At 42.2% G+C, this 25,432-nt stretch overlaps 1 protein-coding gene across 12 annotated transcripts in view; it reads right to left on the bottom strand.

The window, feature by feature from the left end:
• Window positions 1–24,623, bottom strand: part of ICA1 (islet cell autoantigen 1) — a 63,090-nt gene extending 38,467 nt beyond the window's left edge. The window contains exons 1-6 of one of the 12 annotated variants that reach the window (XM_083578688.1): window positions 24,322–24,623; window positions 12,827–12,865; window positions 12,327–12,495; window positions 10,063–10,135; window positions 8,167–8,290; window positions 5,382–5,580 (exon numbers count right to left, since the gene is read on the bottom strand). In XM_083578688.1, coding sequence (XP_083434814.1) covers window positions 5,382–5,580; window positions 8,167–8,290; window positions 10,063–10,135; window positions 12,327–12,495; window positions 12,827–12,843 — 582 coding nt within the window. In that variant the 5' untranslated portion in view covers window positions 12,844–12,865; window positions 24,322–24,623. Of the gene's footprint in view, window positions 1–5,381; window positions 5,581–8,166; window positions 8,291–10,062; window positions 10,136–12,326; window positions 12,499–12,826; window positions 12,866–23,927 lie in introns of all 12 variants that reach the window. The other 11 variants (XM_083578685.1, XM_083578691.1, XM_083578683.1 and 8 more) reach the window with 11 other exon arrangements.
• Between the last annotated feature and the right edge of the window lie 809 nt (window positions 24,624–25,432).

The raw sequence follows: 25,432 nt of genomic DNA, 5'->3' as shown, positions 1-25,432 counted from the left end.
TGACCACCCCTAAAATTGAAAAGGTTGCCTTTGCTGGAAAACAACTGCAGCTATCAAATTGGCAGGATTCACCTCCTCTGAAGGGGTAGCAATTGTTTCAACTTTGGTCCAATTCTACAAAGAAATAAAGAAAAGTTATAGATGGTTCCTTAAAAAACACCACCTCAAACCTTAAGAAGAGACCAGAATAAATAACTCTGGAACCGTTTGCTTGTAATTTGTCGTGCTTAATCCACTCTGAAGAGGCTACAAATTGCACTCACTTCTATCAAAAGGGGGAAAATGTTACAGTTGTATTTTCTCTCCCAATAGTGAATTTGGGCATTGCGTAATTCCCCCCGCCCCAATGCAGACTGCCTCAAAAGGCTGTGGCTGAGTATAACATGCATGCTCTGCATACAAAGGATCCCAGGTTCAATACTTGGCATCTCTAGGTTAGGCTAGGGGGAAACCCTGCCTGAAACTGAAACCCTGGTGGAGCTCTGCTCATCAGTGTAGCCAGTACAGTGGTACCTTGGTTCTCAAACGCCTTCGTACTCAAACGTCTTGGTTCCCAAATACCAAAAACCTGGAAGTGTTCCAGTTATCAAACGTTTTTCGGAAACTGAACATCTGATGCGGTTGTCGGCTACTGTTTCCGTGGCGCCTGCACCAATCAGAAGCTGCACCTTGGTTTTCGAACATTTCGGAAGTCAAACAGATTTCCAGAATAGATTAAGTTTGGTGCTTTTGTTTTTGCTATTTATTTTGCATTTTTGTTTTTGAGGCTTTTTCGGTTAATTTGTTTTTGTGACTGTGTGGAACCCACTTCAGCTACTGATTGATTGATTGTGTGACTGCGGAAATGGATAAAAGCCCTCTCCTCCAAACAATGACTATCAGCAGTGCAGGTAAGGAAAAAAAAGTAGTTTTAATTTTTATCATCTACAATACTGTCTTATTTATTTTATAGTACAGTACATTGATTATTGCTTTCATTTTATGGATCAATGGTCTCGTTAGATAGTAAAATTCATGTTAAATTGCTGTTTTAGTGGTTGTTTCTAAAAGTCTGAAACAGATTCATCTGTTTTGCATTACTTTCTATGGGAAAGCATGCCTTGGTTTTGGAATGCTTTGGTCTTGGAAAGGACTTCTGGAACGGATTAAGTTTGAGAACCAAGGTACCACTGTACTCAGCTAGATGGACCAATGGTCTAATTTGATATTTCCTATATTTCCTTTGTTTTCAACAGAGGACCCTGATGGTGCTAGGTTGAGTTCAGGGCCCCAACCACGTAGCAGCTCTTTGTAACTTATTGCCATGAACACTGTGCGAAACACCTCCTCCAAATTCTGCACAGAGCAAAATGTACAAATTGATTGAATTTGCATGGTTGCATGTGTGAGTTTCTCAGGATACTGACTTATGTGTACAAATGCAGAATGGCGGAAGACACACAGCTCTGGGTTTTTACTATCAGCTGAAATCCATAAAATGGCATCCACTGCTATACAGAGCCAGAACACTTTATAAACCCACTAGCAAAATGGCTGCCTGACATAAATAAGCAAAAGAGGAGAACATTTGCAGGTAGGAAAAATCAGCTAAAGCCCTGCTTTTGCTCTGTAAACATGACTGATGGGAGCTCTGTTGGACTGACAAATTTCCATCTGCCAGCTTTTTTCAACCGACAGGTAACTCACCAGTCTGTACTGATGAAGGTCCAAAGAATAGAAATAGTGAAAACAAAGGCCAATAGAGTAAAGCATTTCCCCCCACCCAGCTTGAATGCAGAAAAAGAGAGAAGACAATATGCTTCAAGAAATGCAGCTCCTTTCCCAGTAAGTTTTCATTGTAGTGCAAAGAGCATTAAACTGTCATACTGAAAGTCGCCATCCAGTAATGCTTAGATTTAAGTTGGTGGAATGCTACTGAGTACCTACATAGATTCTCTTTGTACTTCCTAACATACACAGGTTAGCTGTAAAGTTCAGATAGGCAGTACAATAGCCTTCCCATTGTTCCATGTAATTTATGGAAAGAACAACAAAAACCCCCACACAAAGAAGGCAAAGAGGTGCCTAAAATGTATGAAATTATATGTTGCAATTGCGGGAAGGAAGAGAAGGAGGAGAAATGAATGGCTGGCAATTCTCTTGGCTTGGCATAATTGAGGAACAAAACAAAAAAGGCCACGTGAAGCAAAATACCCTGTATTTTGAAACTGCTCATCATTCAAAGCAAGTCTTGAATGCAATTCTGTAAAAGCTTTAATAAAGCCCAAACATTAAGTGCACATTCCTGATAAGTCCTTAATGGGATGCCAGGTCCCATATCCTGTTTCAGATAAAACACCTTAATCACAAGGATATATAATCACAATATGTTTATACGCATATATAAACATCTAAAGTAGACCTAAGCATGCAGTGTGGCAACTTCCCTGTAGCACAGTACAGAACTGAGCATTCTTGATCTCAGTAACAATGCCAAAAGGTATTTGGGGCTATCTAATTGGAGTGGTGGATAACCCAACAAAGCAGCTGGACCCCTTAAACACAGGGATATTGCTTGCCCGACATTCAGTAGTTGGAATGCCAATGTGTGCACAGCAAGGATAAAACCATCACATAAGTCACTCCCGAGGAACTATGAAAAAGACTACTGCTCCCTTGCCAACTTCTTATGGAACGTACTCAGGTGTTTAGCAGTAGGTACCTTAACTAACAGATTTGTTACATACCTAGGAAATTTACTCACCTTTCCCCAGTGCTTTTTTTCTTAAAAAAATGTTTAGGGGTGCTCTCATTTTCCTACTCATATTGAAATACTGCCCCGCAATGAGGCCAAACTTAGATTCACAAAATGTTTAGGGGTATGCGTACCCCTGCATCCCCCTTAGAAAAAAAGTGCTGCCTTTCCCTCAACACACCAAAAATGAATAAAAATCCCATCTGCTCCGGGGCACTCAGCTCTACCTTCACTTTTCTAAAAATAAACATTATTCAGCAATGAGGTCTCATCCACACTTCCACTTGTCGTGCCGGTTTCTCCTGGAAAAACCTGCTCTTTACCTCTGATTTGGAATAAATGTTAATTGTTTTTTCTGTGGATTGATGTTTGCTCCAATTCAGTGCTATATAGTAATTTTTTCCTGGGGAAAGCAGTGGGGCAAATGGAAAACCACTCAGACCCATGTCTAGAAAGCATAGAAACCCTCTTGGACCTGTGGGACAAGCAAAGTGTGGACGAACAAATGACTTCACTTGAAAACTGAAATTGTCCCAAATATGCCAGTATTAAAAATGTTCTAATAATGTAGTAACACACAACTTCCATTCACCCAATCATAATAAAAAATTGCCACATCACCTGCATTGTCAACTGCATTCATCATGATTAGGAAAAGAATTTACAGCTTTTTCTTTTCCTAGCACATCTACAACCTCCTGAACAAAGACATACAGTGTAGTCCCCCTTGTTATGATACAAATCCTCAAATAACTTGAAAGATCTAGTAAAATACTGCCACCCAATGGCACAAATCAGAGTTGCACACTAAAAGACAAAAGCAGCTCCACTGTCCCTTCAGAACAGAAGACCTAAACACGGAAGTAGTTCTGTGTTAATTCTCATCAAGGAAACGTAAGACATTTGCTTATCAAATTTTCAACCATGAAGCAATGCAGATGTCCACTGCTGTTACAGGATGTGCTATGTAAAACCTGGTGTCCAGAAGAGGAAGTTAGCTTCTTCAAAGTTACAGGGTGTTTAGCTTGATGTTTTGTATTAAACACAATTCTAAATGGCAAGTTCAGTAAGAGTAGGAAAAGGTTCAGAAAAGGGCAACCCAAATGACCAAGGGGATAGAGCGACTATGAAGAAAGTCACGGCGGTTGAGACTTGAGTTTAAAGAAAAGGAGAGTAAGAGGCAATATGATACAAGTTTATAAAATTATGCATGGCATGGAGAGTTGATTGAGAAACGTTTTTCTCCCTCTCTTAGAACAACTCCATATCAACAAGGTTAGGGATTTGCAGACCTTCAAATGCAGGCCTGAATTCTTGACAAACCAAGTGTCTCCGAAATGATGGCAGGGCATGTAGCACATACTGTAGATCTGCAGCTCAGATTTGCCCCAATCAACCAAACATCTTGCAAAAATTTTCAGCAGAATCTGGCTACACAAAATGTCCTCTGCCCATCTCCAGAGACCACTTAGCCAGTTTATAATATATATATATATATATATATATATATATATATATATATATATATAGCTATAGATGCCTTCACTGAGCTGAGAAGCAACTTGTAGCTCAGGAGGACTGGAACCACTGGAGACTCAGCAAAGGTAAAGGGACCCCTAACCGTTAGGTCCAGTCGCAGATGACTCTGGGGTTGCGGCGCTCATCTCGCTTTATTGGCCGAGGGAGCTGGCATACAGCTTCCGGGTCATGTGGCCAGCATGACTAAGCCGCTTCTGGCGAACCAGAGCAGTGCACAGAAATGCCATTTACCTTCCCACCGAAGCAGTATCTATTTATCTACTTGCACTTCGTGCTTTCGAACTGCTAGGTTGGCAGGAGCAGGGACTGAGCAACGGGAGCTCACCCCATTGCGGGGATTCAAACCACCAACCTGCTGATCGGACTCAGCTACAGAGCTGCAAATAAAACACTTTGAATGTGTTGTGAAGTGCAATATGCAATTGTGACACTAGATGGTGACTGTGAGCTATGGCAAATTCAATGCATTTTTCAAAATGATTTTTAACAAAAGCATTTTCAAAACATTTTTAACATGTGTGTAGATTCCACCTGGGTATAGAGGCAGAATCAACAAAGAAAGCTAGCAATCAATACAGTCTTCATGGAAAAGCACAGACTGCATGCATCTTCTATAGATTGCAATCTATTATGTTTACCTGAGAGTAAGTGCAATTGAATTCCTCTCAGGTATAGAATTGCCCAGACGTTCACCTAAAACATTTATATCTGTCTTTCCTCAAAACCCTAAAAAGATGCCTACTATGGTAATATCTGATCCATTTTGAGTAATATATTATGTATGTTTACATATAATCAACTGTAATACAGTTACTTTCTGTATCTACTCTTAAGTAAGTCCCATTAAATTCAATGGGGCTCACACCCATGTAAATATGTATAGGGTTACACTCTTAGGAAAACATTTCTGGTAGTTGCATCTTTCAAAGATGGAAAATATATTCACTATCAGATGAACTGTATCCTGCCACATGGGAAAGATCAGTTTATGATTAATTTCACCCTCAGTGCTAGATGTTGAACTATATTTCTCTTACTGGGATAAAACCCATTCTCCATTACCATTTCTCAAGCACTGCTCTCTAGCAAATGGTGGGAATTTTCATACCTTCCTAAACTTCTCCATCTGTTTGTAAAGATCAGGATCCAGCTCTTGAGACACATCTTTCATCCACAATAAAGCTCCTCGGTATTCAGTTCGGCACTGCTCCATTCGATTGACCGTCAACCACGTATCGGAAATAGCTCTGTACCTAAATGTCTCCACTTCTTGGTATAGCCTGCACAAAGGAGTGCGCAATGCCAACCTGTGACCAAAAAAGCAAAAACAAAAATGGCAAGTGTAGGGACTCCTGAAACCAAACCAAAAGAGACTTTTTAGGCTTTATTTTGATTAGCAAACCAGAGAGACAAAGGGTTGCTAGAAAGGAAATGCCAACGGAAGGAATGCCAAAAAGCAAATTAGAATGGACTCCTCCCCTGCAAGGTTCAGTTCGGATGGTAACATTTAGGACAATTTTTTCACAAGTACACAGCAAATCCATTTTTTCCTGATTGCTTCTGGTGTATTAAAAAAAAAAAAAAGAAAGCCTGTTCTCACTAACAGTTCATTTATTTCCACATTCTCAAAGATTGAAGCTTTCCTTCAGAATCCTTAAAATGGCACTTTCAGAGAAGCTTTATAACCTGTTGAAAAGTAACCAATTAATTAACAAGGCAATCCTATGCCCATCTACTCAGAAGTAAGTCCCACTGGGTACAATGGGCCTTACTTCCAGGAAAGTGAATGTCCCATTGCAGCCTAAACAGAATATTTATTACATCAGTGAGCAGCCCTAGTTAATTTGCACAGTATGCTGGTGCTGTGGTGAAACAGCTAATATTTAATATGCAGACACAAGGTAAAAGTTATTGGCCATGTGGATAACAGGCTAAGCATTCAAAGTATGGAGCCAGTCTGGGCGACAGATGAAAGTTCCCTCTTGCAGTTTCTAGAATATGGTTCCTATTCCATCCTGAGATCAAGAGAAGCCTTCCCTCCAAATCACACACCTTGACAATTCTCGGAATACAGCACACACTACCTTTTTCTGTTATCACTTATCTGGAGATACAATAGCCTACTCACACATAGGTTCACTCTCCATTTAAACTGGAGCAAAGCTAGTTTAATCAACAAAGAATTCCGGTTTGGTGCATGCATGGGTGACCTAGCCATCAAACTCCTGAATATCTCAAACTACTCATAATGGTATACGGTATCTCTCTAAGCATTAGGAGACACAAAGGACTCTTCTTTGATTGGGCGTTCCATTCTGATGTTCCTGGTTCACATATCATTTATACTAAATTATACAAGATAGCACTGGTATTGGAGCGAACTTTTTGTACTCTGTCCTAGGCTATCAACTTCTGGCAATGCGACACCATCCACCATCCAAACAGGCTTTCATCTCTTGTGAGACACATGCCTCACAAGATTACTCTGGTGGGTCCACACCAGTCCAGGATTTCCTTGCCTCTGAAGGTATCATGACCTGGCCAATGATCTTGTGTGCAATCTGGAGCTGGGTTGGGGGGGACAACAGTAGCTAGTGAGATTGTATGGAACAAAGCCTTGTCAAAGCATGCTATCAGGAAGATATGACAAACTCTTAAGGTGTTTCCAGCTGATAGGTTTCTCGGACAAGGATGGCTTCTCCCTGGCTTGTGTCCAGCAAGGCTGAATACCACAAACCAAGGAACGATAGCTGTTCCATCCTCCTGACAATGAAGCTGTGATACTTTTGACACTGGAAGGTGCAATAATGTCCTGGTGTACCCTGTCTCTAGATACCAACCTGATCACAAGGATACAGATGAACTCTTTGATGAAAAGAAAACACCATTTTCTAGTTAGTGGTGCATCATACTAAACCAGAGGATGGACATACACATTTGAAACTGATGCCAAGGAGTGTAGGTATATGATCATACTGGAGCTAAAATGAAAAGCGGAAAGTGTGTATATGGTTAGCTCCTGGGTCAAGAGGAAATACTTGTAGAGGGACTGTCCTGTAGAGGCGAGTGGGGGAAGGAAGTGAGTGTGGGTCCCTGCCTGCTGTACTTAAATATAGCTGTTGGTGTTTGAGTTTACCTGAAGTGCCTGGAGTCTTTTTTTCTGAGAAAGGGAGCCCTCTTAGCGACAACACATTTGGCAAAGACTCCTGGCTTTAACAAACCTGAGGTCAAGATGTGTGGCCCTCTTTGTCAGAAGGCTGAGCTGGAAACTGAGAGGGATCCTCTCTGCAGAAGGGGATGTACGTTTCATTAGCTCTTCAAATCAGAGAAGGAATTAATCTTTTAATTTCCTGCCTATTCTCCTGTGTCTGAATGAGAAGCTCAGGGAGGACAGGCAGGGAACAAGTAAAAAGTCTCGGGAGGATTCAGAGAGGAGGCAGAAAAAAATCCTGTGTAAGGACCTGGGAGACTGAGGTTCAAAACCCCATTTAGCTATGAGGCTCCCACTGGGTGATATTAGGCTGAGACAGAGTTACTGGCCAAACTCACAAGGTTGTCATGAAAATAAAACATGAGGTGGGGAAGAGAAAGAGAATTGTAGATGCTGCCTTGAACTCACTGGAACAAGGACAGGATAGAAATGTAATATATAAGTGACATTGAGGAAGAAAGACACCCCCCTCAAAAAAAAAACCAGACAAAAGATAGAGCCAGAGAGCTTTCTTGACCTCAAGCCACCAGCAGTCCTTTCCTGCTTTTTATTGGGGCTGCTGGGAGGCAGGAGACAGGAAAATCTTGAAACCTCACGTGGGCTTCTTGTGCAGGCCTGCTTCAGAAGGCAGGGCAAGGATGGTAAGCTATGTCATACATGAAGTCTCTCAAGTCAAACATACCTTTGTTGAGAGGAAAAGCAGAGGGCCTTTCCTGTAGCTTGCATCATCTTGCCCGCTCTGGTTTTATCTTGAGAACCTTGGGATCGGAGAAATTTCCCCAATTCATTTTCTTCTTGAGACAGAACTGAGATTAAAAAAAAAGAGAGAGAGAAAGTGGTGATGCACCACTAAGTTTAAAGAAGGGAAATGTTGCATTGCCCCCATTATTCAGGTCACAGAATAACCCTCCAACATAACCCTGCAATTTCTAATTAACCTTCATGAATCCCACGCACTTACGAAACAGACGATCGGGTTCACTTCAGCACATCCCTTCATGGGCTCAGTGTAATGTAACAAGAACTGCAAAATGACCTCTACGCTGAAAAGGCAACAGGAGAACGTGCTATTTTTTGCTTGAATAGAGCTATAAGCTTGGTGGGATCAGATGAAGTAGACTGCTGTGACCTGACTACAATACCTAGAATTTCCCTTGATTGTTTTACACTCTCTTTCAACTCCTTGAGCCTGATGCTCAAGTGACAGAAGTTCACAGGGGCTCGTCAAATGGATGCTGATTGAAACAACTTGGGCATCATACACCCTTCAGTTCTATTCCCTCTGTATATTTGCATTTTTTTATTTAGAAGATTTGGTTTCACAGAGTTTGCATTTAAATTAAGAAAATGTTTTAAAATATTGATCTATTTTTTAAAAAGCAAACTAAGGCAGGGCAAAGCATGTCCTACAGGTCCGTACACAATAGCAAATGTGAGGACCAAATTAAAAGGTATCAAGTTATGCAATCTCTCAATGGATGATTTTTACTTTTTTCTATTTCCTTACATTTATATCCTACCTTTCTTCCATCATGTAACTCAAGAAGTTACTCAAGAAGTTCAAGTGGTTCCCAGGTAGTCACTTATCCACTCACTGATGATGATGATGATGATGATGATAACACCACCAACACCACCACCACCAGGCTGGCTTATTTTCAGCAGGTGAGTGGCCTCCTATGCCTTCAGACCATACTCTGGAACCATTATTTTGCTTGAACAGCTAACACTGAAAAACAGGTACAGGAGGGTGCTGCTTCAAGCAGAGGGACAGAGGATACCCCAAATTGCTATATTCAAGTTGCTTTTGTTCTCTGCAGGACAAAATATACAGCCCCCCTTTCTGCCATAAAAAGCAGCTTGGAGGGGGGCGCACGCTTTGACAGGACAAACAACAGGAGGAGAAAAAGTTAAGCAGCTCCCTCACACTCTCTACCACAGCCTCTGATATTGCATTTCCTTTTTTATATATATAAGAACATGCTAGGGAGACATTTCTCATGTTTTCTGCGTAACACAAAGATTGGACCAGTTTATCAATCTTGGGGCTGTCCCTACTATCAGAAAGAGTGGGGTAGTTGCCTTAGGCAGCAGTTGGGGTGAGGAGCAGCAGTGCTGGACCCCTGTCATCTGTCCTAAGGCACACACCATTGCTGGTCATTTCCCTTTGTCAGCAGACAGAGCTCTGTGTGTGATGTGGTCTGCTCTGCACCTAATAAGCTAGCCCACACCCCTTAGGTGTGGTGGAGGATGCTGTCTTGTCATCAACGTTGAAGTAAGATGTAATTGCAAGCATGATTTGCATATGGAATGGGGAGAGGAATCTTATCTTTGGCCTCAGACAGCAAAATCGCTTGGACTGGATCTGATCAAGTTCGATGTAATATCATATTTTTCTTTGTCATAGTATTTGTTTCCGCCAAATGTACAAAGCTATCTTTAAAGCCTAGACTGATAAATAATTTTAGTATCAACTTGAACTCTGATTAATGCTGCAGAATACCTCACAATTATCTTCATTTTACCACTGATTAAGTTAGGCTGAAAAGGCAAGGCTAACTACAGCTAAAATACTTACAACAAATCCTTTTTTGATATAGTTCAATTGCTTTAAGTAAATCCATACACGTCCTCTGAATTGAATGGAAGAGCTGAAATGAAACATAAAATACAAACTATTGTTGAGACAGGAGACACAGAAAAAACACTTTCCTTAAAACTATATTTCCCTTCAAAGCATTATGTTGCTTCTGAAACCTTATCAGCTTTCCTTGCCTATGAATTCATAGTGTTTTCCTCCAATGTACAACATCACATGTGCAGCAATTTTCTGATACAATTCCTATATAAATACAAAGCATTTGAGATGGTCTGAGCAAATCAGTTTGTCTCACGGGCATTTATGCTCTGTGATATGTTCTCTGCCAATGAAATGCAACCATGTTTACAGTATAGCAGGAAGGCCATTCTGTGCAAGGAATGTGACGGCACAGATTTTAAGAGGTATAATTAAGGTCACAGGCAGAAAGTAAATATGTAAAATGTAATTTGCAAGCTGGAACCACTCCAAGAAGTAAACACTCAAACTATTCAATATTTCCAGAGATGAGGTTTATATTATTTTAGTTTTAGAATTTCTCAGGAAATAGTTACCAAAAAAAAAAAAAAAAGGAGTCCAAATCAGACATCAACATTTGCTTATTTAAAGAGAGACCAGAGAGGGATTAACAGGTTCTCTGTTATCTATGCTAATTCTATAACACTGCTATGCTTGTTTTAATTCTACCATTAGGTAACGAATATCCTTTAAAATCAGACTCATAGAACTGTAGAGTTGAAAGGGACTCCAAGGGTCATCTAGTCCAACCCCCTGTAATACATGAATATTGACTCAATCATACATGACATATGGCTATCCAACCTCTGCTTAAAAACCTGCATGGAAGGAGAGTTCACCACCTCTCGTGGGAGTCTGTTCCACTTTCAAACAGCTCTTACTGTCAGAAAGTTATTTCTGATGTTTAGTTGTTTCTTGTAACTTGAACCCATTGGTTTGGGCCCTAGCCTCTGGAGCAGCAGAAAACAGCTTGCTCCATCTTACAGCCCTTTAGATCAGGCTTCCTCAACCTCAGCCCCCAAGATGTTTTTGGCCTACAACTCTCATGATCCCTAACTAGCAGGACCAGTGGTCAGGGATGATGGGAATTGTAGTCTCAAAAACATCTGGAGGACCGAGGTTGAGGAAGCCTGCTTTAGATATGGAATATGGCTATCTATCTCTTCTCAGTCTCTTCTTTACCAGGCTAAACATATCCAATTCCCTCAACCTTGCTAATAAAATGGAAAAAACATCAGCAATTGCACACCAAAAGAAGGAAAGAAAATGGCTGAAAACAGATTTCTATGGCATAACACTGATTTATTTGCTACATTTGTATCCCATTCTTCCAAGAGGTTGGGGACACTTTTTTATCTTTACAACTAAATCAGGTACATGAGCCAGAGGACAGTGATTTCAATTAGGTGCATGTAGCTGTTTCTTGATTTCTCCCAATGTAGTTTCTCCTGCAGTGGTGCAGCTAAGATATCCAGGCCTAAGTCCAGGGACTTGCAGCTCAGGGGGCCCTCAAATTACCACCCAAAGAAAAGGAAATGATGGAGGCAGAGGCAAACATCAGGCCCAGCACCAGCATCTAGGCTGGCATGGGCAATCTGAAGTTCACACTAGTTGCCACAGTATCCTTTCTTTCTACTTGTTTTGTTTTTTTAAAAAAAAATTGCCAGTGGGAGGCCAGCCAGACACATAAGGGATTACAGATGCTCATTTTACTATTAAAAGAATGTTGTCCTTTTCTACAACAAAATCTGTTTATCATCTGGGAAGCAGAAGCATACTCCATTTTATTCCTGTATTCATGATGGTGCTATGCTTTAAGCGAGTCTTAAAATGAGAAATTGCAAGTGCTCTGTATATTTTTTTCATTTATCGAGGTTGGTAAATGTGTTGGGTTTCTTTTCTTTCTTTCTTTTTTGGTGCGGGGAGGTCTGCTCTAACTTATCAGGAAAGAAAAAGCAGTTGGAAAGTACAGAATGGTGCTGGGAGGAGATAAATGTTAACAGCTGCACCACTGTTTTCATGCCTCATGAAATGCCATATCCAAGGGTCCCTCTAACTTTAGGGTGCATTTGAGGGGTAGAGTGGCAAGGGGAGCTGCAACAGAGAAGGTAGGGTTGAAAAGCCGCAGGGCATGAATGGCTTTTTGGAACCTGGCCCAATTTTTGTGACCTCCTAACATAGGATTTTCCCCCTTTGTGAGGAAATATCTGGGCTGCCATGCCTACCTCCAGTTTTGCATCCAGATCTGCATCTGAGGCCACCACATGTTCATCCTCCTTCTTTCCTGTGACTTTGATAAGAGTTTGTTTTGTCTTCCAGTATTTCTGCTGCATTTTATTGACCACAGACTTCTCTTGGCCTTGGGCATACCGATCATAAAATTCCCTTGAATAACTGCTAGGAAGCAAGATGCTAGTTTATTTACAAGAGATTTAAGAGACAATTTGAAATCATGTAAAATATCATATAAGCAGCATTTGATGCAATATCTCTGTCTGTATTTACATTCCTTGTACAGTTCTACACTGACTTGCATTTTCCCAACCTTAGCTCCTACTACAACCATCCCAGTTTTCCTGGCTTCTTCATACTTAGGGGTATGGATGAACTATTCTGCAACTAATGCATTATAGCTTGAAATTTTTTTTGTCAGTTTTAAGAAAGGCTGTGCCTTAACTTCGTTACTGCTACAGATACAGATACAAACACAGAGAAATCTACTTACTATTTGTGGTCGTCCATCTTTTGTTATTTTCTTCAAACACTATGAAATAAGGGGAGAAAAGCACAGCAAAATGATTGATGTGATTATGCATCCCAAACCTTTGTCGTGTTTATACTGTTTACTTTGAAAAATATAATGCATAAAGCAGTTTGAAATTATAGAGGGTATTTCCAAAACCCCTCTGTGTTGCAATATTATCCATTTCTCAGAGAAGATAAATTCTTGTATCCTCAGTGAATCCCAAGGATTCAGCTAAGTTCACGTATGGATAATGAAGTTCTCCTTAGTAAATGTTATTGCAGAATCATCACATTTTCTTTTGCATCAGTGGATGAGATCATTTCAGTTATGGTAGCCCTAAACCATGGCACAGACAACATTTAGCTGACAGATACCAATTATGCACTATATAGAGATATATATCACAGGATATATAAGGTATAGATATTCAGCAGTTTCACTATAATAAACAAACAAGAAAAATAAGCTCTTTTAGGGCCATTTTTGCCCCCTTTTGTGCCACTTCCAGGTTCATGGTGATGCACATGTGCGCCATCACACATGCCTTGAATGCATGTGAATGGGGAGTTGCCTGTACTGCCCCTGGTACTGCTGGATATATACTTCATTTAATGTTGAAAAAGAGGGCGGCTGGAACACATCTAACAACTCACATAAACTTTCAGAATGAAGATATAAACCCAGTACAGGTACAACACTAGATTCTTGCAAATCATTAGGTGCAAATATGGAACCTATCTTATGAACACATGCCACACCCACCTTTCTATGGAGAAATTTTATTCCCTCCTTCTTTCCAGTTAACCATGATGCTACATAACAATTACACCAACACAAACTATCATCAACATAAATCAGGTTCCCTCATAAGCTACCTCAAACCATGGTTATATTTTGGGCTAGTAAAGCACTAGGGGTAGTGTTCATCAACCATGCTAAACATGGCTGACACAAGGAAATGAAGGGTGAGGGGAAATTGTTCCAGAGAACAGAGAAGTGAGAGCACATTACTGAAACTGGATGTCCATGTGCAAACTGTGGTTTGTAGAAGCCAGCATTACATCTCCATCCACGAATAAAGCTAGCAAGTATTATTTTTTAATATATATTTAAATGTCAGTAAGAGACAAGGAAAATTACCTTTTCCATTTATACTTTGGGGCTTTCAAACTGTCAGAAAACATTTACCTTTGGAAACAGCATTTTACATGAAAATGGGCTTTTTCAACTATATAGCAATGATTCACAGGATTGTGTAATAGGCTAAACATCAATTTAAGCCCAGCTATGCTGATGGTATGTTTTGTATGGCAGCCAATTACCAATGATATTAGTTTCGTACCAATCATGATATTTACATTTACATGTACTCCCACTGCAGTAATGGAAATACTCTAAAAAGGAATGAATATATGTAAGATTGGCAATAACTAAGACTATAACATGCTTTATTTCCTTCATCCTTGGGCTACCTTCTGTTCATTTCTTAATCATAAGGGTAGATGGATGTCTTAATCACATATTCTGGACTGTGACTTCTTTATGGACATCCTTCAGCTTCTCACAAAACAAGACGGCAGCTGCTATCTTGAATAAAGGCCAAGGGGGGGGGGACTGTTGCTGCCTTAGAGCTATTTCATTTCTTCAACTCTTGAGTAAAATTAGTGGAGGATAAGTGCAAAAAAATGTTGCTAAACAAAGTATGGTAACTTCATTTTCTAACTGCTTTTGATGCAGGTTTGTTTTTATAACAATCCACTATGCTGTTAAGGTATCATTTGAAGAACCCTTAGATTCCAATAGCCTAAAAGGAATACTCCTAATGGAAGAGGCAGGATTTGGGTTTTGCAGACACAATTACTTGTTTATGCAACCAGACAGGTAACAAATATGAAAACAAAAAGCCTTTCATTGTGACCTGACTAAGCTGTAGCTTGTCAGTGGCAGTTATTTTGTTTTTTGTGTTTTTAAGTTCCTAAATCTATCACCAACTAAAAAGCAAAAACAAATACCCTCTTGCAAAGTATTCAAGTTGATGGCTGCAATTTTGCATCAAAACAGTTGTTTGGGAATCTGTAGCTTTTATAATGAATATTCCTCCAGCTGTAGTAAAAACCTAGTTAGCAACTAATATCTAGCAAAAAAATCCTCAATGCATTTAGAAACCTCTTTCTGCAATACAAAATTCTCAGTTATAAAATGCGAAATGCTTTTTGCTCCTCTTACTCAGCTTTTAAATTTCAGGAAGAACAGACCATGCTTCCAATGCTGTCCATTGCAGCTGCAGCAGTTTCTTGAACCCGCCAGTACTGGGCCCCGACCCAACAGCTGAAGACCTATGCCAGGGGTAGTCAACCTTTTTATACCTACCGCCCACTAATGCATCTTTCTTGATGGTAAAATTTCCTTACTGCCCACCAGTGCTTGATGGAAGGAGAATTCAGCTTGTGCCATAAAACCCCCTACCACCCACCTAGAATCCTGAAACGCCCACTAGTGGTCAGTAGGGACCAGGTTGACAACCCCTGACCTATGCACTAGAGACATTTCCCCCTCTTTTTCCTCTGAAATACCAGAATCACCCCCATATACCATATGCAAAATTCCTTGAGGCTCCTTTCAGTTGCAAAAGTGGTTTATCACACAGCACAAAGGCTGTAGGATGTCCAAAAATCCTTGAGGTGCACAGACCTAGCTTCAATTGTTCTTTAATCCTATACCTGAACTACTTATAGCCCAATTCTAAACTCATTTAACTAGATTTGTGAAAAATATGTTTACCTTGCTCCTGGAAGATTAAATGCAGAAGTCATCCAACCCTTCTACACTGGAGCACATGGGGGAGAATACATTCTTCTGTACAGCCAACATACTCTTGATTAACTATATGTAACCTTTTAGATCCCTCAGTACCATTTTGCGTTTCTGTTTCACTACCTTGTGTTCAACACCCTTAGCCAACACAGGGTGTGGCTGATAGAAGGTTCGGCTTTTATTTAACTGATGTGCCTTAAACTTATTTCTACCCAGGTCACTACCCAAGTGGTTCTTTCCCCTGTATAATCAGCCACTCTTGTAAGCTCTACCCACCCCACAAAATATTCCCTTCCCCATTCTTTCTGCTTTCAGGCTCCCAGTGCACCCTCTCCTCCAGCACTTAACTTCAGAAAACATGCAGAGAGTTTCCAGCTGTCCCTAATTTTGCACAAAGGTTAAAGTAAAATTAGATGTCAGGGGTCTTACAGGGGTAAAAGAAGCATTGCTGGACCAGGTGCTTTTAGCAGGATGGATAATAAAGAAAACTGAAGGCTGAGGAAAGGTAACAAATGGGCAGGCCAAGAAGCAAGAGGAACAAAGGAATAAATACAGACAGGCTAAGGTGAAGAGTGGGGGGGGGGGGGGGTAGGGTGGGTGAGTTACAGCCAAAGATCTCCAAGCATGGACTGTTGGCTGTTCCACACAGCAGCCTCATCCTGCTTCTTGTCAATATAGGTCAGCTTTGCAAATAACCCAATTCCAGCAACTGTTGGGACCAATGGGAAAGAAAATATGAAGGAAACCACAGTGGACAGAAAGAAAAACTAAAGATACGCACCCGCCTTTTGCACTGAGTGCAGCAGGCCTTGTGATTTCATGATTCCTCTGCCTTGGATTCTCCCACTCCTACCCACCCCTTTTGGACTGCTCGGTCCAACAGTGACCTTTGCTACTGAGGTGGTCTAGTCAGGAGAAACCTGCGGTTACAAGGGGTGACCACAAAGAGAAGGTTTGTTATGCTGCTACATTTTCCCGTATTTACTGCAGGTTTAACCAGCCTTAAGCTCTTGCGCCTGCCCTTTACAGTAAACAATGCTATCAATAAATAGGCAAAGTTAAGCTGCTACCAAGAATTTCATAAAGCATTATTGGCTTCATGAAAGGTTTTGACTGCAGAAAAGGATAGGCAGTCAATTGACTGGCAAGCATATATGGTAAAAAAAGAGAGGGTGAAAATAGATTTCAATTAAACAAAATTACCTCTCAGTAGCTTGCTTGTTCACACATTCCCATGTCAACCATTTGTGGCCTAGAAGCTTTCCTGCCTAGATTCCCAGTAACAATTCGACTGCCATAGGCAATCCAGGTGTGCAGTTATTTATAAATTTGGTCTGAACATTGGCAAGGCATATGTGTGTGTGTGTGTGTGTGTGTGATTGCTGACATTAGTATTATCAGAGATGGAAAGTACAACATTTCAAGGACCTTAGCTGTTTGCAATGCTTTAAGCCATACTCTGAAGGATTTAATCTAAAAAAGTGCTTTCAAGGTTATACCATTGCAAAATACTAGTCACCTGCCTTAACAACGGAACTAATATATAATGACTGGAGGCACAGCAAACCAGTTTTTAAAATAAACACAAAGAACAAGTAGAAATGCTACTCTTGACCTGTAAAAACAAAAACCAGGATTTACCTGCCAATTTAAACAGCTGCTTAAAATATTCATGTAAGAAAAATACCGGGGGCGGGGGGGGGGAGATTAACATGGTATCCAAGGTAAAATTTACACACTCTTGGAAACTACTATACAAAGATGTGGGATATTTTGATGCTATATTATAAGCTACCATGACAAGGAAACATAAAAAGCTAAATATATAAAGCTGAAGCAAACAGTCATTGACCTAGTAGGAATATCTATTGGGAAAAACTCTGCACTACACAAAACCAGACCTTCCCCTCAGTATGAACTGAATATATAAATGACATTCTCAGCCTTCCAAATGAACTGTCAGTTTTAAAAAAGGACATTGTAGCCCTATTTGGGTTTTTTGTTCACACATATGTAAGCGCATGGAGAGGGATAGGAGAGCTGTGCCCACTGATCCTGCCTTCATTTCCCCATCACCACAAACAGGAGCAGAGAGTCTGTAAAGGGAAGAATGATGTGTTTACATTTCCCCCACAGCTGGGAACCTAAGTGATCATGCGCAGGGCACACTCCACTCCCAACCCTGATATTGCTCTTGCCTTGACTACCCTGGAGGCAGGAAAGCACCTTTAACTCAAAGTTCCTGGACTGTGAAGGGAAGAGCTGCCAAGGATGATCAATGCAACGGAAGTGATGGTGACAGAGAATGGTGGGAAGCGTCTACCGGGGACATTCAATACAACCTGGTCCTAGAAATAATGAGACGACTTGTCATGGAAACAACTGTACATTTTCAGGCCTCATGCAGTCTTGTTGCCAGGTAATTCAGCCTGCAGCTACAATGAATAGCCACCTGGCATCTCTCAACCCCCATTGCAGTTTAATGCACCTTATTCTGTTGCTATGAAAAGGCACCCGAACATATAGGTTCAGAAGCAAGCAGCTTCCAAGTATAAAACATTGGCTATCCCTGATTCTGAGTTACACCAAAGTTTTCAAAGGCCAATGAAACTACCTTAGTGACCAAGTCAGAAAAAGATCCCGAAGCTATTAGCATGAAAGTGAAATTATAACCCAATGTAACAGATATGGGGGTGAATCTTAAAACAAGTGAATGGAATAAATTCCACAGAAATTTCCCATGCACCAATCCCCAAAGTTACTCTGGAGGATTAGGTGGGGGGCTTCTAAATAATGTAGGATATAGCACACAGGCTGCTGGAAAGGGAAGAACAGCCCACAATCAGGCAGAGGCCTGCTCCTAATTTTAGACACACACACATCCTTCTCTGTGCTGTTCGTTAGGAATACTCATCCTACAAAGAGGCTATCCATGGGCAAAGGTGTCGGAAGGAGTGAGGTGGGTGAGTACCTTTCATTTCCCCCCCTTCCATTCACTCGTTTTAGAATCCAAGCCATAGTAAATAGCCAAGGACACACTGGTTGTTCAGCAAGTTAGCTTCTTTTTCTTTTAAAATGAGCAAGTTAATTGTTTCATCTTAAAAATAAATAAATCCCTTACTTGGGATTGGACACCTTATTCAACTATACTGGACCCAACTTCTAGATACTATATAAGCAAAGTTTTAAAGTATGATACATCTAAAGGACATACACAGATTCAGTTCTTGCAGAACCTAGTTGAACTTACTGCAAGTTAACCATGTGAAAAAAGAGAAAATGTGGAAAAATAGGGTTGTAATGTTTTCTCCAACAAAATTCGTTGTGCAATGAAGAGCAGTGATTCGTGGAGCAGCAATGATAACTTGCACTTGTTGAATTCTCACTCCAAAGGATTAACTTCCAAGGGTTTGAGATTTAATTAGCTACATTTGCACCCCATCCTTCTTCCAAAGAAGTCAGGGTGGCATACACAAGGTCAAACCATTTTATCACAACTCTGTAAGAAAGGTTAAGCAAGTTTCATGGCCACATAGGAATACAAAGCCAAGTCTCACCAGACTGAGTCCAACATTTATTCAGCATTCCACACTAGCAATTAGCAGCATATATTGCTTTTAGCATAGCCATCTGTTAGTTTTAAAATGGTAACCCATATCTAAAAACAAAATTGGTGACATCAGTCCTAATGAGCATTTGTTGGCTGGGGATGACGGGAGTAGTAGTCCAAATCATCTGAAAGGTACCAGGTTGATGAAGGCTGAAATACTTCTGCCTCCCCACCCCCTACCAGAATGAGGGACAGAGTCCTGTCTGGTCTGGCAATGTGGTATTCTAAAGGATATATGGGTCCACTGAGCGATCCAGTGTAATTTAATGCATTAAGCATTATCTAGATTCAGTGGAACTAAAATGTTAACTTCCAGCCTGATCATGCACCAAGTTTGGCAGAAGAATGCAATTATGTGCGGCTTTCTTGCTTTTATGCTGATACACAGGTATTTTCAACTTCTATTTTTGCATCATTTTTCACACATGATAAACTACTTGACTGGGATAATATTAAGTGTTCTTCAAATTTTCTTCAAGAGAAACAATTCTTGGGATCCTGGGCCCAATGAACATTAAAAACTTGCATAATCATACCCATTCGTTCAGGTTGCTTTTGTCTGTAAGAGTCTTTATGTTTAAGAGCCAAACTTCATATTCAGAAACTTCATGTGGCTATACTCTTCCAAGGATGCTGCAAGTCAGCAATCACATGCTCAAATGTTTCCTGTCACATGCTTATATGTTTCCCATTGTTCTTATATATGCAATTGCTTTAACTGTTTTAATATTTGTGACTTCTTTTATATTATATTATATTATATTGTATATTGCTTCTGCATGCTTCATTGGGAAGTGATTCATAAATTAATCAAATGAATAAATACGAAGCTGCATGTGGAAATCTTCCATTGATTTGCTAGTTTCTATGTTTAAAAGATTTTATCTGGTTAACACTGGAAAGCATTCAGTTATGTTATTTACCGTATTTTTCGCTCTATAGGACGCACTTTTCCCCCTCCAAAAATGAAGGGGAAATGTGTGTGCGTCCTATGGAGCGAATGCAGGCTTTCGCTGAAGCCTGGAGAGCGAGAGGGGTCGGTGCACACCGACCCCTCTCGCTCTCCAGGCTTCGGGCAGATATCCGCAAGCCTGGGGAGCCCGGCGGGAGTTCCTGCCAGGCTCCCAAGGCTTGCGGATAGCAGCCTCCAAACCCGACCTGGTTTGGAGGCTGGCGGTGGGGAAAGCAGCGCTTCTCCCCACCGCCAACCCCACAAGCTCGGGGGACAGTGGGGAGGCGGAGCGCCGCCTTCCCGCTGTTCCCCGACCTGGTTTGGAGGCTGGCGGTGGGGAGAAGCGCTGCTTTCCCCACCGCCAGCCCCACAAGCTGGGGGGACAGCGGGGAGGCGGAGCGCCACCTTCCCGCTGTCCCCTGACCTGGTCTTTGGGGCTGGTGGTGGGGGAAAGCAGCGCTCCCCCCCCCGCCAGCCCCAAAGAGCAGGTCGAAAGGAATCCAAAGCCTCCGGAGCCCAGCGGGAACTCCCGCTGGGCTCCGGAGGCTTCAGGTGAACGCACCTTGAATGCACAGAATGCACCTTGACTTAGAGGGGGAGAACAAGAGAAAATATTTTTTTCCCTGTTCTCCCCCTCCTATGGTCCGGTGCGTCCTATGGTCCGGTGCGTCCAATAGAGCAAAAAATACGGTACATCATCTGCTTTTGAAGTTGTTTAGACCAGGGAATATACACCATTTTTGAACTGCATGGAGGAAAGAGACAACATATGTTGTGAACTGCCCTGAGATCTATGGGTATACAAATTTAATAAATAAATATATGTACATTTGACAAATAAAATTAGCATTCTTAGTAGAACAAAATATTCATTAAGCTGCTCTCTTCGGTATACAGCACAATTTATGTACTGAATGATTTACAACTTTATTTTGGTTTGTTCTTCCAACAACTCTCTACAGTACATGACGACTATTTCCATTTTCCACTTGTGGAACCATTATGATGAACAATATTTTTTCAGATAGAAAACTGATGCTGGTGGCATGCCTAGAACCAGATAGTGACTGCAGAGGGCTTAAACAAATGCCTCCTTGACACCCTAGTATATTAAAGTGCTGGGATCTATGAAAGATATGGGCTAGGAAAGAACTTGAGCACCAGTGGAGAAAGACCCAAGCAAAAAAATGACTGCATATCCCAGGGAGTCTATATCCAGGCCTATGAAGTGGCAATGATGGGTAGTTTGCTACCTTGTGACAACAGAACCTTTCCAGCTGGTGAATGAGTTGTCTGGCTGGAAGGCAAACTATCATTTATTTGTATATTTGTGACCTGCACTTTCGCAACAAATATCAAGGCAGCTTACAACATAAATACAATGAAATCAATAAATAACTACAGTATCTGCAAAACGTAATTAGAAACATCAACAAAACCGCAATACTCATTGTTTAGTTTGATTCTTTGTTGATAAAAAGTTGCTCAAATACAGTCTGGCATGAATGCCACACTTCCTGTGAGTCTACTTCAGAGATGTCAGAAATTCTCACTTGGATTGGTTTGAAAGGGTTTCCCTAAAGTTTGTTGTCAGAGTCATTTCCTGAAAGTTTTGCATGGACTTGTCAAACTCAGGTGAAAACCCTGTTCGGCTGTGAAGGTCACAGGATGACTTTGGACAAGTCCCCATCTCACAGTGCCCTTGGAGACTAGGTGGGATATACAACGTGAAGCAATGCATGGAGAACACTGGCAACATGTAAAATACATACAGAGAAGTATGGCTTAGGGAAGGTAGACAGACTCCAACTACAAAGCTGCTGCTGAAGGGGTCAGAGATTATCTTGCTCTTAAGCCCAAAGAGACTTCCTGCTCAGGATGCCTAGAAACTACCGGGGTGGTGGTGTGTTTGGGGGTTTCTGTTGGGTTGAGAGTTTATTTTGGAGAAGCATTTTTACTGATACTGCAACTGTTTTTGTATTTTTCTTGTCAATACTTTATGATGAATTAGGTAGGGATTGTCTGATTTTATTGCATATTTAATGATGTTTTCATATTGATATTGTAAGCACGGTTTAACTATGGAAAGACAGCATACAATGATGATGAGGTCTAAATAAGCCCCCGGGGAGCTTTCCATCCACCTGTTCTCCCTGTCCTCCTGTTAACCTGCCACTATTTCTAGGACAGGAGTGCAATACAGTTGCCATCATGATCCTAAACATTTCAGATGGTGCAAGTTATAAGCTATAATTCATGATTTCTGCTTTTAGATGATCATATATTGAATACTTAATGGGTCAAGCTACAAATGAGCCTTTCCCCTATGCATGCAGCCCCACCACTCCTTGCAATCAAACCAGTAAGTCTCCAATTAACCATCATTTCCTGTATCATCCAAACCATGAATCTATGGTTACAAACTAGGATATTAAAACAACTTCAAACCATGGTTTAACATACTGGCTTGTTCCACAGCTGATAACCATAGTTTCCTGGTTTGGATAAGACTGGAAACTTCCCCATTCATAGGAGCCAACTCCTAGGGGGCAAGGTCCCTTTGCACCACCAAATAATATATTTGAGGGGGCTGGTTCCCCTCCCCCAAAGTTGATAGGCATTGCCATTCAAATGGTGTGCATGTACCGCATATTGTGATCAATTATGTGGGGTGCTGCTTACATGCCCCCCAATATGTTATTCAAGTTGGCACCCCGTCCTGATTTGTCTGCTGAATCAGCTGGGAAAGAAGCAAAGGGGCTGCACGCATGTGTGGGCAAAAGGCTCATTCATATTCCAGTTTACGAAGCTGAGACATGACCACCCCAACACAGTCTTTATCACTGGATAATGCAATCTCTAAAACACAGATCAAGACCATACAATTCAGGGCTTGTGCAGTGCCTAGCAGGCACCCAAAGTACCAGTCCTCGGAGCCAACTCTCAGGGGCCGGGGTCCCTTTGCCCCCCTGAGGGGGCTTAGCGCCCACCCCGAGTTAATGGACGTTGCCATTCAAATAGTGGGTGGGTGCCGCATCTTGTGATTACGTGGGACCGGGCTTATGTGCCGCCACCCCCCAATATTTCATTCAAGTTGGCCCCTCTGGTACCAGTGCTGTAGATTTAATCAGTGCTTTTTTTTCCTTTAAAAAAAATGTTTAGGGGTCCTCTCATTTTCCTACTCATATTGAAATATTGCCCCTCAATGAGGCCAAACTTAGATTCACAAAATGTTTAGGGGTATGCATACCCCCCCCCCGGAAAAAAAGCACCGGGTTTAATAATAATAATACTCATTATTATTCCTTATCAGCTTGAATGGTAACACTGTGCTGCTGACCTTAAAAAGTGTCAGTAGCAGCTTCCCTGGCCTGCGAACAGCAGGCGCCCAAGTTAACGACTGAAAGCAAATCATGCAGCAAATGACGAAAGAAAAAAAAGACAAACACCAAACCGGGGAGGAGGAAGCAAATGCACCTGCTGGTTGTCATATCTGCTAAAAGGATGAGAAGGGAGGGCGGGGGATACCGAGCAAGCAAAGGGTGAGGCGTTGGGGGGGGGGGAAGAGATGCCATTTTGGAACCGGGGGAATTGTGGTTACCCAGGCGAAGCGATTGGGGAGGGGGTTTGAATCCTGACCCCCCTCATTGCAGCTCCCTTCTCCCTCTGCCAGGGACGCGCCCCACCCTCGCACCCCGACCCACCTCCTGCTTCCAGGCATCCCCGAGCTATTCGCCTCTCCTCCTCCTCCTCCGTGAGAGACACGCCGCCTGCCGCCTGCCGCCTGCCGAGGTGGTTGGTGGTCCCTGCCCGGCATGCGCGGCTCCGCCCTGCGGCGGCGGCGGCGGCGCTGCCTCAGGAGGAAGAACCTGCTTTTCCAGCTGGGCCGAAGCGGCGTTCCTTCCCCACTTACCTTGCCCGCGGCTCTGAGGGAAGAGGGCGGAGGGCGGCTGCGTGCGTCGCCCCCCCCCCAACTCCCTCGAAGGGCTCCGCGGCCTCGCGCCCCTCCTCACAGGGGGAGCCTCATGGCGGCCGCTGCCTGGCCAGGGACTCCCCTCCCCTTTCCTCCGCCCGAGAATGGTTTGCTTTTGTTTTTACCTCACGTCGCCCGCGGCCGCCGTGGCTCCAGGTGTTCCAGCGCCGCCAGCGTCACAATGTTCCTCCGCCGAGGAAGAGAACGGCCCCGAGCAGGGGAGGAGCTTCGGCCGCCACCGCCGCTGCCGTTGTTACCTCAGCCTGCCCCCCAGTCCCGACCGCCCGGTTCCCCTCCTTTGCCTCAGGCGGGCGAAAGACCCGGGCGGCCTGACGGGCTTGTTTGTTCTTCTGGGCCCGGAGGCGCCTGGCGCGGCTGTGGCTTCCTGCGATTGTTCTCCCTTTCTCGCCACCAAAGCGCCCAGACGGCACTGCAGCTTGGAAGTGTTCCCGCTGCTGCCTCCCGCCTCTCCCAACAAATAAAATAGGGCCCCTGTCCTTTTCTTTTATTTTGGACATTCAACAGGTGAAGCTCGTCCCACTTCACCTGATGGAATTTGTCGCAGACCCTCCAACAAGGGCGTGATGATATATATTGCCTCAGACACTGGGCGGCTTCCAACATACAGCTGTACCTTTAATACGTTGTGGAAGTCTGTTCCAAAACCAAAGCGTTCCAAAACCAAGGTGCGCTTTCCCATAGAAAGGAATGCAAAAAGGATTAATCCTTTCCAGACGTTTAAAAACAACCCCCCAAACAGCAATTTAACATGAATTTTACTATCTAACGAGACCACTGATCCATAAAATGAAAGCAATAAACATTGTACTGTCGTCACATAATCAATCGGTAGCTGAACTGGGTTCCACACAGTCACAAAAACAAAACAAAGAAGCCGCAAAAACAAAAATGCAAAATAAATAGCAAAAACAGACAGACCTCAGCGTAACACTCAAAATGGAAGTGTGGCACTCAAATTGGAAGCGTAACACTCAAAACGGAGCATGTTCGGTTTCCCCCCAAAAAGTTCGCAAACTAGAACACTTACTTCCAGGTTTGCAGTGTTTGGGTTCCAAGTTGTTTGAGTACCAAGGCGTTTGAGAACCAAGGTACCACTGTATCTAAAAACATAAGTTGAGAGAATATGCACAACTCGCAGACTTAGCATATAGAATAAGAACAAGAAGAACGTAATGTTTAAAGAAGATTGGTAAAACGTTTTATTGAATATATGGG

This window comes from Podarcis filfolensis (assembly GCF_964270895.1).
Source record: "Podarcis filfolensis genome assembly, chromosome: 12".
Classification (NCBI taxonomy): domain Eukaryota; kingdom Metazoa; phylum Chordata; class Lepidosauria; order Squamata; family Lacertidae; genus Podarcis; species Podarcis filfolensis.
Note: the sequence above shows the minus strand (reverse complement) of the source record. Positions and strands in the feature narration are given on the sequence as shown.